The sequence below is a fragment of the Platalea leucorodia genome (assembly GCF_965183815.1).
Source record: "Platalea leucorodia genome assembly, chromosome: 5".
Classification (NCBI taxonomy): domain Eukaryota; kingdom Metazoa; phylum Chordata; class Aves; order Pelecaniformes; family Threskiornithidae; genus Platalea; species Platalea leucorodia.
Window position 1 is genome coordinate 62,344,924 of NC_138827.1, and position 13,533 is coordinate 62,358,456.

The 13,533-nt window shown below is 44.3% G+C and overlaps 1 protein-coding gene across 1 annotated transcript in view; it reads left to right on the top strand.

Moving 5' to 3' along the window:
- ABCA12 (ATP binding cassette subfamily A member 12) overlaps positions 1 to 13,533 on the top strand; it is a gene marked incomplete at both ends in the record, with an annotated part of 90,595 nt that overhangs the window by 74,005 nt on the left and 3,057 nt on the right. The window contains 11 exons of the mRNA XM_082312432.1: positions 2,622 to 2,676; positions 3,170 to 3,347; positions 5,260 to 5,375; positions 5,979 to 6,138; positions 7,481 to 7,749; positions 8,391 to 8,601; positions 10,252 to 10,361; positions 10,990 to 11,134; positions 11,280 to 11,414; positions 12,792 to 12,895; positions 13,158 to 13,250. Of these exons, the coding sequence (XP_082168558.1) occupies positions 2,622 to 2,676; positions 3,170 to 3,347; positions 5,260 to 5,375; positions 5,979 to 6,138; positions 7,481 to 7,749; positions 8,391 to 8,601; positions 10,252 to 10,361; positions 10,990 to 11,134; positions 11,280 to 11,414; positions 12,792 to 12,895; positions 13,158 to 13,250 (1,576 nt within the window). The remainder of the gene's footprint in view (positions 1 to 2,621; positions 2,677 to 3,169; positions 3,348 to 5,259; positions 5,376 to 5,978; positions 6,139 to 7,480; positions 7,750 to 8,390; positions 8,602 to 10,251; positions 10,362 to 10,989; positions 11,135 to 11,279; positions 11,415 to 12,791; positions 12,896 to 13,157; positions 13,251 to 13,533) is intronic.

Here is a 13,533-nt window from a genome sequence, read left to right on the forward strand (position 1 = left end):
GTGCCTTTGAGATTTGCAGCGTGCCCTCCAGGTCAGAAGGTTCAAGCTCTTCAGTGTGTGCTGCAAGAGCTTATCACAAAGCTGCAGCCCCTGCCCAGGTGCAGAGAAGAGGAGACCTGAGCCAGGCGCTTCCAGCAGCAGGAACATCCCAGAGCAGCTGAATTATTAAGCAGTGAAGCTTCTTGCCCTGTCTCTGTATTCCCAACACATGCTGTAGCGAGAGCAAAGGCAGGAAGCTCGTGTGAACAGTCAGAAAGTTTTCACAGGGAAAGTTTTACACCAGCAAAATAACAATTTTCAGTGGGAAAGAATAGCAGCAGTTTTTATTCCATCTGTCCTGCTGCTTATGTGTTTTTGGAAAGAAATGCTTAGTAGTAAATGACCAGACAGATAATTCTCCGCTTCCCACTAATGATCCAAGCCGTAGAATGGGGGAAATAAAATGAATGGACGAGGATAGCTCCCCCGGGGTAGTGTAAATCCAGTTTGAAATACAATTGAACAGACGTTCTGTGTGGTATGTTCCTGGCAGCTAAATCTATTTGTTGTTGTGACAAATAAATGACAGTTTAAGAACCATTGAAATGGCCAGATAAAAGTGTGTTGTCATTTCAGCAGTTTGAAAGAGGTGCCAGTCCCGCTTTAGAGGTTTGACTTAGACTGCGTATATTTTTAAAAAATACATAAAAAGCTTTTTACCCTGTCACTAAGCAAGTCATAATAGCTTTTGACTTATGTATATTGTGCTTTCTCTTCTCTCAATCCCAACCAACAAAAAAGAGAAAGCATTGAAATGGAAATTTTGACTTCTAGCCTAAGCTTCAGTAAAGGAAAATGGCTTTATAGTGAAGTATTAGCAGATTAGACAGACGGTATCTTTCTCTCTCTCTCTCTCTGTCTCTTAGGGAAGGGAAACATTTCCTGGCTGTTTGTGTGGCTTTATCAGCAGCCCAAGATTTAGTTCTATTTCTCTCACTGATGCCAAGGTTGAGGTGGTTTTTTTCTCCGCACCGAAATGAATTTCCTATAAAATCTTCCTTTTCAAATTTATTTGCTCAGTATGGCACTTGGTCAGCTAAACCCACAGTCTCCTCCTTTCTGCCCCCCATGTCAGAGTGCTCGTTCTTAGGGAGAATAGCCCAGAATAGTTCTTCCTATAACTGTTGGAAGTCACCTTTTTAGCAAGGCCTGTTGTGACAGGACAAGGGGTAATGGTTTTAAACTAAAAGAGGGTAGATTTAGACTAGATATAAGGAAAAAATTTTTCACAATGAGGGTGGTGAAACACTGGAACGGGTTGCCCAGAGAGGTGATAGGTGCCCCACCCTTGGCAACATTCAAGGCCAGGCTGGATGGGGCTCTGAGCAACCTGATCTAGTTGTAGATGTCCCTGCCCGTTGCAGGGGGGATGGACTAGATGGCCTTTAAAGGTCCTTTCCATCCCAAAGCATTCTATGATTCTATGAATTTCAGAGGTGGCACGTTCTATCAAATCTCTCTGGGTTTAATAGCAGCTAGAGGTCCTCCAGCGCTCCCTGAGAACTGAGGCATTTACTTAGGCTCCTAAATACGGATTAAGAACCTTGTTTTTAGGCACATAAACATCTTAGCCTAAACCCTTTCTCAGGTGCTAGAGTCTTAGATTCTGGGCTGTCATCTTGGTGGGACCAAGGCAGAGACCTTCACTGGAGGCTGGAACCCGCTCACGAGAACCCCTCAAGTTCCTCCCTTTGTTAGAAAACTCTGGTTTTATAGGCACAATTGCCTCCGAACAAAGCAAATGCACTGTGATGAACAATACTAGTATATTTTGAGCTAAGTGTTCTCCTTGGTAAAGAAGTACTTAAACTAAACCTTCTGAAGATATATGCACATGAGTAGAAAATTTCTTTCTTGCAGCTTGTGCTTGATACAAACCCATTTTTAAGGGATCTTTTTGGAAAACATCACACTGGGCTTACAAACGCAGTAACTAGATTTTTGCTAGTTCCTTTGGACAAAATGATTTTTTTTTCCTAGCTGCATAAGGCAGAATAGTTCAGAATTAACTCACTGCCAAACTGGGAACAAAAGTATCTGTAGCTTACTTGGGTTTATGCTAGCATCTCAGCAGATGCCCGTATTGAGAAAGACATATATCATAGAAAGATAATAGTTGTGGAAAAAGCTAACAGGGAATGATTTGTTCCTAATTATAAAAGAACAAATGAAATGAAGTGAGGTCATCAAACAGCAGCTTTAAAACCAAACATATTAATCAGTTTTGAATGTGTCAGCATTGAGGAATCTAACCTAAAATACATGGACCGACAAGCATGTGCCTAATTTTAGGTGTGGGAGTGCTCTCACTGAAGTGGATGATGCTATCAGCCAGATAGATGCAGAAACAAGGCCTAGGGTTTGAATTTCAAATCTGCTGTGCTTCAAAGTGAAGTCATAGGAAAAATGAGGATGCTCAAAATTCTGCCCAAGATCACACCAAGATGACAGAGCAAAAACCAGCTTTTGATCTGCTTTTCTTCTCTACTCACAGTTTTCTGTATTACTGTCAATAACAGGAACTGGTGAAGGAAGCTTTAAGTTAGCCACGTTTTCAATTTCTTTTCTTTTTGTTTTCATAGGTATTTTCTTATCAGCTCACCCATATCCTGGAGGACAAAGTCAAGAACAAGTAATGTAAGAAGGTTCATTTGGCTGATGCCTGAATTGTTTAGCTTCAAAAGGAGTAAACCAGCTTCTTGGAAACCATGAAACAGCCTAAATTACTGAATATCTTTCTCTAAATGATGAAAATGCTCTCTTCCTTGTCTTCATTCCCTCTACACATGAATAGCGTTCTGCATGCCACAGAGCTGCTGATTCCTATTAGGGTTTCTTTGCAGGATCCCATATAGATTTGGAGGTCACAGTTACAGCATCACACGTTTTTGTGCTGTGCCACAATAATAATAATTACAGAATTTTCCTTTTGGCCTTTCCAATCAATGCCATGGTACAGTGTTATAACTCAGTGCCGTAAGTCCTTTTTGCTAGGTGTAATTAACATCAGCAAAAGATGCTGGCACAGAATCAGGACCTCTTTGCTTCTGAGCTCTAAACAATGCCTCGGCAATGAGGGGAATCTGCCACTTTGACTCACCACATACATCTTTCTCCACTTTCTCCCCAGGCTCAACAGCTTACTCGACATCATAGTTTCAATGTCCGTTTTGGTTGGCTACTCTATCACAACGGCAAGCTTTGTGCTCTATGTGGTAAAAGAACATCAAACCAAAGCCAAACAACTGCAGCATATTTCAGGCATTGGGATGACAAGCTATTGGGTGACTAACTTCGTTTATGATCTGGTAAATAATTCACATTCCTAAATGCACCAAGAGTAGCATTAGGCAGCAGGGGAAAAAAAGTTCTTTATTTAAAGTTGGTTGCCTAGACTTCTTAATATTATTACTACCAAGAGCGTTATGTAGTAATTGTTCTCCAAGGCATTGAAGACTATTAAATGTGAACCGCAACACTGGATTTTGCTAAGCGAAGGCATTCCTTCTCTCTCGAGTGTATGCAAAACACTCAGCACACTTATGTGAGAGCAACACAAAACAGGCCAGAGCTTGATTTCAATTTTAACATGCAAGCAGCAAGCTGCTTTTCTGTTAGCTTGCAGGGCTAGATTAGTTGTCATGCAGGCTTTACGCATCTGGGTAAGGCTTTGGGGCTTGAGGCTACAGCCATTTTGGAAACCCTGGGAGTACAGGGTATGACACTAGCAGACATCTCACAGCTGACATTCCCCTGTTGGGCAAAAATCTATTGCTGGGTTGAATGCTCTCTTTAAGATTATATATTATAAAGGGTTTTTAAGCCAAGGAAAGCTACTAATGCAGCTATATGCCTTCTAGGACTTGAGCAAGTTCCTTTCTACAGTGCTGCACTGCGCCATATAGATTTACCACCTTGTTTCTATAGATAGTTGAGCTCCCTAGCACTGTGCTGCATTACACGGTGTAGGCATGCCCTTGTTCTCCCTGAAGTTAAGTTTCCTCATGGTAAAGAGGGTTAATAGCACTGCTGGAAAGCATCGCTGGGCTAAGAGGATAAATATGCGCAGTGTCTGTAGACTAAAGTGCTTTCTGTCTTATGAATTACCTTTGGTGCACGATGTTAAACCCTCACATAGATAGAGATCTGCAAGTGCAGACTATCTCTGCTCATGAGCTTTGGCATTGCCAGCTATGGTGTAGGTGATCAGCTCTACGTATCCAACAAATTTCTATTGATGCAGGTCTGCTAGCGCCTAAAATCCCAGTGATATCATCAGTTCCTGAAAATATGAAATCTTCGAGGGCATTTGGGTGGCCAGCCCCCTCTGATGCAGTGAGGGCTAAGGGCTGAAATCCCTTGGGGAACGTGAGCCTTGACTCCTTCTGCAGAGCACAGCCTAATCTTCTAGGTGACACGGATGCGCACTAACAAAGTCATCCTAACAATACAGTTCTCGCCACTAAGTAGTCTAAACTGCCTGCTTATAGGGGCTGGTGTGATTAGGCAACAGCACAAGTATCTCCTGCCTTGCAGGAGGGGCTTGAAAGGGGTCTGAAGGCAGCCTGGCTGCAGTCTTGCTTGGCAGAGCAGCCCCGAGTTGCAGCACAGGGGTGAGGATGGAGCAGGCTTGTGTCTGCCTGCTTCCCTGATCCAGGCCCTTGCTCCAGCACTGCATATTTGCAAATCAGCCTGTGGAAAAATCCCCAGAGTCCTTGCCACAATCAGTATTCAGTGGGCTGAAACTAATCCAGCACTCTCGGCAACTTCGTATTTCTCAGTGAATCCCTGCCAGTAAATTCTGTTAAATCCCAAAGCTGGGGAAGAGAGGAGCCTCTCAAGGCAGATGTTTGGTAGGTCCCTGGCTTGACTCAACAGTATGAAGACTAGATTTACAGGGCACAATGAAGTGGCCTGACTGCAAGGCTAACAGTAAACCCAAAGGGGTATTTTTCATTCACAACCTTTTTTTAAGGCATTTTCTGCCCAGTCCAGAAAGTTGAGGCTTAGCCTATTCAAAGTGGCTTTGTGGGAATTCATTTGCAAGACTTCCAGAAGTCTCAGGAGGACTGAGACCCCACCTGTATTTGGTATCCCTTAGAAAACCCAAGCTGCACTTGTGGGACCAGATTCAGACCTGGCATTGTTGCTTCTGCATAGTTCTAGAAAAATGTTTAAGAATTATCATCCTAGTAACATCTTTTTAATATCGTTTTGCAGGTACTTTTTATGGTCCCTATTGGACTCTCAATAGGAGTTATTTCATCCTTCCAGATACCAGCTTTCTGCAACAACAATAACTTACTGGCAGTATTTCTTCTGCTGTTACTGTTTGGGTAAGTGTGGAGCTTAGTTATTTAAATATCATTGCACAGAGTGAGGAACTGGATATTGCAGGCTGCTGCAATTTGAGATCCAAGGGAGGAATATGTGGGCTTTTTTCTTCAACGTGCACTTTAAAAATGGTGACTAGTTGCTCCTTCCAAGAGCAGTGAGCTAAACTACTGTTGTCATGCCTGCTTTATTCAAAGCAAACTCTATGTGAGGGTATGAAATATTCAAGGTCACAGTGACAGCCCAAGCTGTAAGCAGATGCTTACTGAACTATTGCAAAGTTCAAGATATAGAAGCATTTCAAAATCAGAGAGGAAAAAAAACCCAGCAGTGTAATTCAGGAAAATTTAGCAAAACTGTCTCCCTGGCTTTGAATCCTCCAGGCCCAGTCTGCCTGCTTTCAGTCAGGGCTCCATGTTCAAAGTATGTATCATAAACTTTTTCCCCAAATTCTAACAGATACAAAGGCATTTTTCCTTCTTTAAGTTCCTGTAATATGAAAAACTAGTCACATGCCAAAACAGAACTGTTATGTTGTCTGAGGTCTTTAGTTTGTTTGCAGTCACACTTTGAGTTACTTTCTCTGCACTGTTGACAATTTATAGATATGCAACGTTTTCATGGATGTACCTGCTGGCTGGGTTTTTCAAAGAAACAGGAATGGCCTTCATCGTTTATGTCTGCGTCAACTTGTTCTTTGGCATCAATACCATCATTACTCACTCGGTTGTATTTCTGCTCTCCCAGGAAAAGGCCACAGACCAGGTAGGAACCCTACTAATACTAAGCCCTTGGTGAAACAACAGGAGGCTTCCTGTTGAGTATGGTGGGTTTGATTAGGACCTTAGCAACTGGCCAGCTTCAAGATATTTAAGGTAGACCAAGCAAAGGACACGTCGCAGGACTTAATGGGGTTCCCTATAGACAGGACATGAGTCAAATATGAATCTTGCTTGTCTGTAAATCTGCCCCCTCACCAAAGAAGGAAATGATGGTGACAGAGGGGAGAATACAAAAAGAGAGGTAGAAAACTGCCCGTGCAGAGAAGGGCAGGAGGTGGGTGTAGGTGTTTGATAAGAAGTTGATGGAGACTTTGAACCATTGCTAAGTTGTTGCAGCACAAACTGTGGAGAGTGACAACTAGATGTCATTGCCCTGAGTCTGTTGTATGCTGCATTAAGCCCAGCACTGACTGTCTGTCATCTAGATCTGTAATGCAATCATCTTCTCCCTGCAAGGATGAAAAATTACTCAGAGACATTGATGATTCCCTAAAATAAAGCCTTCTCTTAAGCTGAGATATCCCTGGGAATCACTGGGCTAAAATGTACACGTTACATTTCATTTTCTTTTTGTCATGAAGGGCAATTACTTTGTAAAACAATAGCTTGGTTGGATTTTTCTCTCTAGCTGGACAATGCTTGTTTAGCAACCCCCTGGATTTTAGGGATGTGCAATTATGATCATCTTCTATCCCTCTGTGCCCCAGTGGCAGGGAGTCAGTCTCTTTCCATGCTAGTTTACTGCCTCTCCATTTTGCTGTGTGCACTAATCCTTTCTTCTGCTAGAAATGTACTAAGTCTTTATGTATGAGAGTTCATAAGTGTGAGACTGCCCTTCTACATCTATTAAAGCCAAATCTTGTGTTTTATGGAGATGTTTGTCCAAGGAGAACAGATAGGACAGTTCTCCAGAGGAGCAGGACTGGTGAGTGGGCTGTGCCCCGCAGCGGGCTGGCGCAGCAGCTCTGTAGTTTTGGGAGGCACAGTGCAGCTCAGCAGCAGGATTCAGCTCTGGCTCACGGGTGGGTTTCGGGCTGCTGCATGCACGGGGTGAGGCAGCTGGAGCAGCAATGAGGGACTGCGCTGGGAACTGGCTGCTGTTTACTATGGGTGATCACAACCTCAGAGCTGCCTATTGACTTTTCTGACCTTGTGCCTGTGAAACGAGCTGTCTCCAGAGCTCTTTGCTCTCAATTTATCTCTGCTCTGAGACACAAGCAAATCCCAATGTAATTGTTACACTTCAGTCCCACAGTAAAGCCTATGAATTTATTTCATGAATAAAAACAGTGACTGACTGTGCTGCTTTTTGGTTTTTTTTTCAGGGCTTGCATGATCTCGCTGAAAACTTAAGGCATGCGTTCCTTCTGTTCCCACAATTTTGCTTTGGCTATGGGTTGATTGAACTGTCGCAGGATCAGGCGCTGGTGGGCTTCTTAAAAGCCTATGGAGTGGACTACCCTGACAAAACCTTTGAGCTGGACAAGACCACATCCAAGCTATTTGCCATGTTTATCCAGGGCACTGTGTTTTTTGCCATTCGTCTTACAGTTCACGACAGGATGATTCAGAGAGTCTGGAACAACGTACTAGAGTAAGTAACATCTGGAGTCCTCGCAATGAAAACAGACCAAGCCAGCGCTCAGTGGTTTAATTCTGGGCTCTCACACCATCCTTGTCAATTATGAAGCCCATAAATTTCCAAGACACTTTGCAAACACGGAGTAAGTTTTCTCTGGCAGCAGTCCCAGTAATTAGAGTATTAACTAATAGAGGTATAGGTTACCAGAGTCCCTTGATGCTCCTTACTGGCTGAGACTGTGGCCCTCGTTTCAGGGCTCTGGGTTTGGTGGGCTGATGTTCAGCTGGTTGGTAAGAGCAGTCAGTCCATAGACAGCTGTTTGAATTTCCCCATCTCCTCTGGCTTGGGTGCACACAGGGAGGAGTGAGAACAGTCCTGTCAACCTGCATTACAAATGTGTCCACAAGGCAGGACCTCCTCCAGCTCAGACTATTTGCTGAAAAAGAGAAAAAAAATTAGGCAGAAAGAGAACACTGGGTTTTTAAATTCCCAAAATGGTGCGAATACCAGGAAAGAATAGAAACTGTCTGGGTATCTGTGTATTTTTTGCATGCCGTGGGATCTCATGGGAAGGCTCCGTAGTATCCTAAGCACACAGGCCCACTGCTGTCTGCTTACCAGAGGGTAAGGTCCCCTCTCTGCCTTCCCCACAGGTTCCTGTTTGACAGAGTGCATGGCAAAGTCTCACTTCTGCCACCTGCGGCTGAAGAGGACGGGGACGTCCAGGCAGAAAGGAACCGGGTGGAGTCTGGCAAAGCTGACTTTGATGTGGTGCAGCTCCAGAATCTCACAAAGATCTACCACCTGCCTCACAAACGCATCGTGGCTGTGAAAAATATCAGCCTCGGGATTCCAGCTGGAGAGGTAAGTGAGGGGAAAAGGCTGCGGGCACCTTCTGCCCTGGGGGAGGGAAACTGGAACAGATCCACAGTCCCACTGTCATCTTCTCTCTCAGTCCTTTGCTGCTCTCCCAGCACAACTGTAATGGTTTGTTCTGCTCTGACCTCTTCCTTCCTTCTTTTGCCTTATTTATTGATTTCTTGGGGTTACAGTAGCGACTAAAGGCTCCTGGTGGATTTGGGACACGAAGTGACAGTTTGAAGGCCCTAGAAAGAGGAAATGTGGATGGGACAGTGATGGAGCTGTATTCAGAGCAAAATGTCCAGCTACTGCGTTTGTACAGCACCTAGCGCAGTGCAGTTTTGGGGGGTCACTGTGGATTACCATATGGTAAATGAGGACAGCAGAATTTGTCCAGTTGCAGTTATTCACCTAAACTGCGTGGGAGACAGTGAGTCAGGCTTATCTGCTTGTATTTCCCATCAGGGAAAGACAAATCACTTCAGCTGAACACACATTTTCACGAATCAAGACTTAAAACTAACTCTAAAGAAAAAAAGATTCTTCGGTCATGTCAGTGCAGTCACCCGCAAAAGCACTGACTCAAGAAAAAAGACAGGAGCATACGGAGCACCTCTGAGACCCAAAGGGAAGTTCATGGGGCCTCTGGAGACCAGATCCTGCCTCAGGCTGTCCACCTGAGTTGTGGGGAAGCTTGGAAGTAATTCTTGGTACCTGATTTTTTTAATTGCCTGGGTCCCACTGAGATACTGGGCACATGAAAGGATGTAGGGTGCTGGGCAGGAGGACAGCAGCCTCACGTGGAGACTGTCGCGCTGATCTTTCTGGCGGAGGATTTTTTGCAAGCCACAACTGGCATCGAGGTTTCTAGCTTCTGGCAAAAGTCAGCCCAGTGCAGGTGCCAGCAGAGGCCATGGCCCTGCACCAGAGACTGTGCACAGATACTGTCCCTGCATGGACCTCGAGGTGGGGAAGAGCCTTGGATCGATGCTGTGCATCTGCAGTGGGCCCAACACGTGAGGATTCTCACATCAGCTGGGCTGTACTAACGATACCAAAATAATAGTAATTATCAGCACAAGGGTAATTGCTTATGCAACACACAACTGCATATCTCCAACCTTAGCAATAAAACATAGATTTTAGTATGAGATACTGAACTGCACTACAGGGAGCCAGTTCTTAATCTTATTAATGTAGTGCATTAGTGAGATTATTTGACAAAAATCTTGTGTCGCATTAAGGTTTTACCAATGACAGCACAAACCTCACTCACCTCATTCCTATGAACAGCTCTGCTCCTGTCAATGGGAGGCTTTGCACAAATTAGATGATCAGGATTTGGCCCATCAGATGAGCTTGCTGCAGAAATGCACCTTGCAGTAAAAGGAATGACTCTATTAGAGACACATCCTTGATTCTTCACCATATTAAACAAATGGTCCTAATATAAGCTGCAGTATATTGCACCATAAACAACCTCCATTATAACATTCGTGTGCTCTGAGTACCTCTGCTGCTCTTGCGATTCATCTTGCTCAAGGGTCCAGAGAAAAGAAGAGACAAGATGCACTGAGCACTCATCTCGGAGCAATATTTCTGTGTTATAAATAGAGCATGGTTACATTTCTACCTTTCTTTCCCACAACTCAGTGCTTTGGCTTGCTTGGTGTGAACGGAGCTGGAAAGACGACCATCTTCAAGATGCTGACAGGCGATATCGGAGCATCCAGTGGAAGGTTGCGGGTCCAGGATCATTCTGGGTATGAGGATGTGATTTCTGGGGAAGGCGCATGAGCAAATCAGCCTGGGAGCAGTTTTTAAGGCCAGATGGCAAAGGAAAAGAAATGTAAAAGTCTGAAACAAAACAACACATTCAAAACAGAGCAAAAATAAATAAGGCAGGGAATTTCATCCTTTGAAGATAGTATGGTCCCTTCCCTAGGGTTTGCATTTTGCTGTCGTACCTCTGCTGTTCTCAGTGGTGTTTCTTTCACTTCATTCCATTGCAAACGGGATCAGACTCAGATCCTCAGCTGAGTGTGATCCCACTTCTGAGCTAGTATCTGGAGACCAGTAGGACTCATCTCAAAGCCCTCTTTAACAGGAGTAGGCTTGGTGGCAGCTGTGCCATCTGAAGTGCTGGTGGTAATCGGAGAGCGATGTACTAGACATTGTGGCAAACAGACATCGCAAATACAATTCTTCCGTTGCAGAACTGAGGGCCTAAAAGCTGAAGGTCTGCAAATTCATAGCATTTTCCTTCCAGGGTTGGGGAAGGGGTAAGAAGCAGGAGAAAGGTTTGGGTTTTTTTTCCTTCTCTTCTGTCTGATTCCAGAGTGCATTGGCAATTCAGTATGTTTAAAATGACTTGCTGACTTCCTTACACAGGTCCTTGAATGACATCAGCGAGGCACACTGGTCACTTTTTGGCTACTGTCCTCAAGAAGATGCCTTGGATGACTTGCTGACAGTGGAAGAGCACATGTATTACTATGCTAGGCTCCATGGCATCCCAGAGAGAGAGATCAAAGGAGTGAGTAACGCTGGGGCTTGACTTAGAGCATTTTCCAGTTATTGAGAGCCTTTACATTGATTTAATTAGTCTTTCAATAAATAGATATGTGTGTGGTAATTTATGCCTGGACATTGTTGTGAAAGCTGTACTCTTGCTCTTATAGGTTGTACTCCAGCTACTCTACCGGCTGAATCTGATGGCCTACAAAGACAGAGTCACCTCTATGTGCAGTTATGGCACCAACAGAAAATTGTCGACGGCTCTGGCTCTCATTGGGAATCCATCAATTCTGCTGCTGGTGAGAAATGGGGGCCTCGTTGGGGGGGAAGAGGAGCAGATCTCTGGGCTGGCAGAGGTACTTTGACAGTCTAGTGAAACCTTCTCAGGCACAGCTTGCAGGACACTCCCCAAATACCCATACTTAGCCTGACAACATATGCATCAGAGGAAAGTTTAGGTTCCAGCCAACCACCTACATTTTCTCTGAGGGCATAAGAGAGTGGTGAGTCTGCCAGTTTCTCTGTTAGGCTCTTTCAGAGGTCAAAAATGGATCCTGTATTTGCCAATTAAATTCTCCTTGTTCCCAGCGCTTTCTTGGTTTTTTTGTATTGACTACCCTGCACAGTGTTGCAAGAAAAGTGGCATCCAAGGCTTCAAATCTGTAGGACAGCAAAGGAGCAACTTCCGTCAGGATTAGAACATAAATCTATTTTCCTAGGTTTGGCTTCCCCTTTTGTCTTTCACTTTGAACTTTCTAGTTCTTCCATGAGATATGCCATTGTTAAAATATACCTTTTTGTGCAGTTTTTCCACTTGCTGTGTTTTGAATGTGTGCAGTGCTCTGTGAACAGGTTTCCCAATGTTAAATTTGATATCTAGTGGACATAAATCGCCCTTGCCCCAACTTCTATCAAGCCCAACACTACTGCCTTTACTTCTGACCACATACACCAGCCCTTTAGCCGCTTTTGTGACATAAAAAAATCTCAGTAAAAATAGAAGGTGGGGAAACTTCCTCTGTACTGACTGCTGCCTGAACCCAAGCTGTTTTATTTCTGCCTTACATAAGGCGTTATCCTCAACAATAACAATTTGTCAATCGGAAATTGGCTAACCATTTTATCCACAATGCATAAGATAGGAGATGGTATACCATCTTTCATCTGTGGCTTACTGTCTCTCTAAATGGAGAAATGCAACAGTTGTTTCGTCAGCATATTGAGAGGGAGACAAAATGCAGGTGCACGTGGGAACCAAGTGCCAGTTGACAACTTCTTGTCTGAGGTTATGCCTGTGGTGTTTATGGATATTTAAAAAACAATGGCATAAAATGCACGGTCGGGTTGATCTTGGATGGTGCTGTCACAGCCAGTCAGTTCCTCTAGAGCCCAACAGAGGCTGAGAGTTCCCACCAGTCACCACGGGAGCTGTGCGGTTCCAAAGGGCAGTGAGGATGGAGGTCTTAGTCAAGCTGACTTGCTTCTGCTTGAAGGGAGAGTAGGATGTCTCAGTCAAATCCATAATGCAACTGAATAGAATCCTTCTCCCGGATCTGTACCAGTGTCAGCTCTCCTGTGGGTCCTTACTAGCAAACATCATAACAGTAATGATGAACCTAAAAAGAACACAAGATTTTTGAGTGCAAATTTACATTCAGTCCTATCTTTCCCAATAGGATGAACCGAGCTCTGGAATGGATCCAAATGCTAAGCGCCACCTTTGGAAAATCATCAGTGAGGAAGTGCAGAACAAATGCTCAGTGATACTCACATCCCACAGGTAGGGCTGGTTTGGCTCTGTCTCCAGTTTGAGGGCCTGCGGGAGGTATGGAGAGGCCTGTCCTTCACACTCCCCATTGGTCCTTGCAGAATTTCAGGGCACCGAGCTATGACAGGTTTGGGGGTTTGTTGTGGCTGAATGTGGGTGCCCATGGAGACCCACAACACTTTAGGGAAGATCAGTAACGATCTCCGATTACTAAAATAACTATTTTTTTACACCTTCTCAATGACTTATGAGAGTTTCTTGGTTGGTTTTTCAGCATGGAAGAATGTGAAGCCCTCTGTACCAGGCTGGCTATTATGGTGAACGGGAGTTTTCAGTGCATTGGCTCTTTGCAGCATATCAAGAGCAGGTCAGTAAAGCGTACCTATTCCACTTTTACTGAACAGCATATGGAGTTACTAACATACTGTCCTGGTTTTGTCTGGGATGGAGCTAATTTTCTTCCTAGTAGCTGGTATAGTGCTGTGTTATGGATTTAGTATGAGAATAATGATAACACACTGATGTTTTAGTTGTTGCTGAGCGGTGCTTACTCTAAGTCAAGGACTTTTCAGCTTCTCATGCTCTACCAACTGGTAGAGGCACAAGAAGCTGGGATGGGGCACAGCCAGGACAGCTGACCCCAGCTGGAC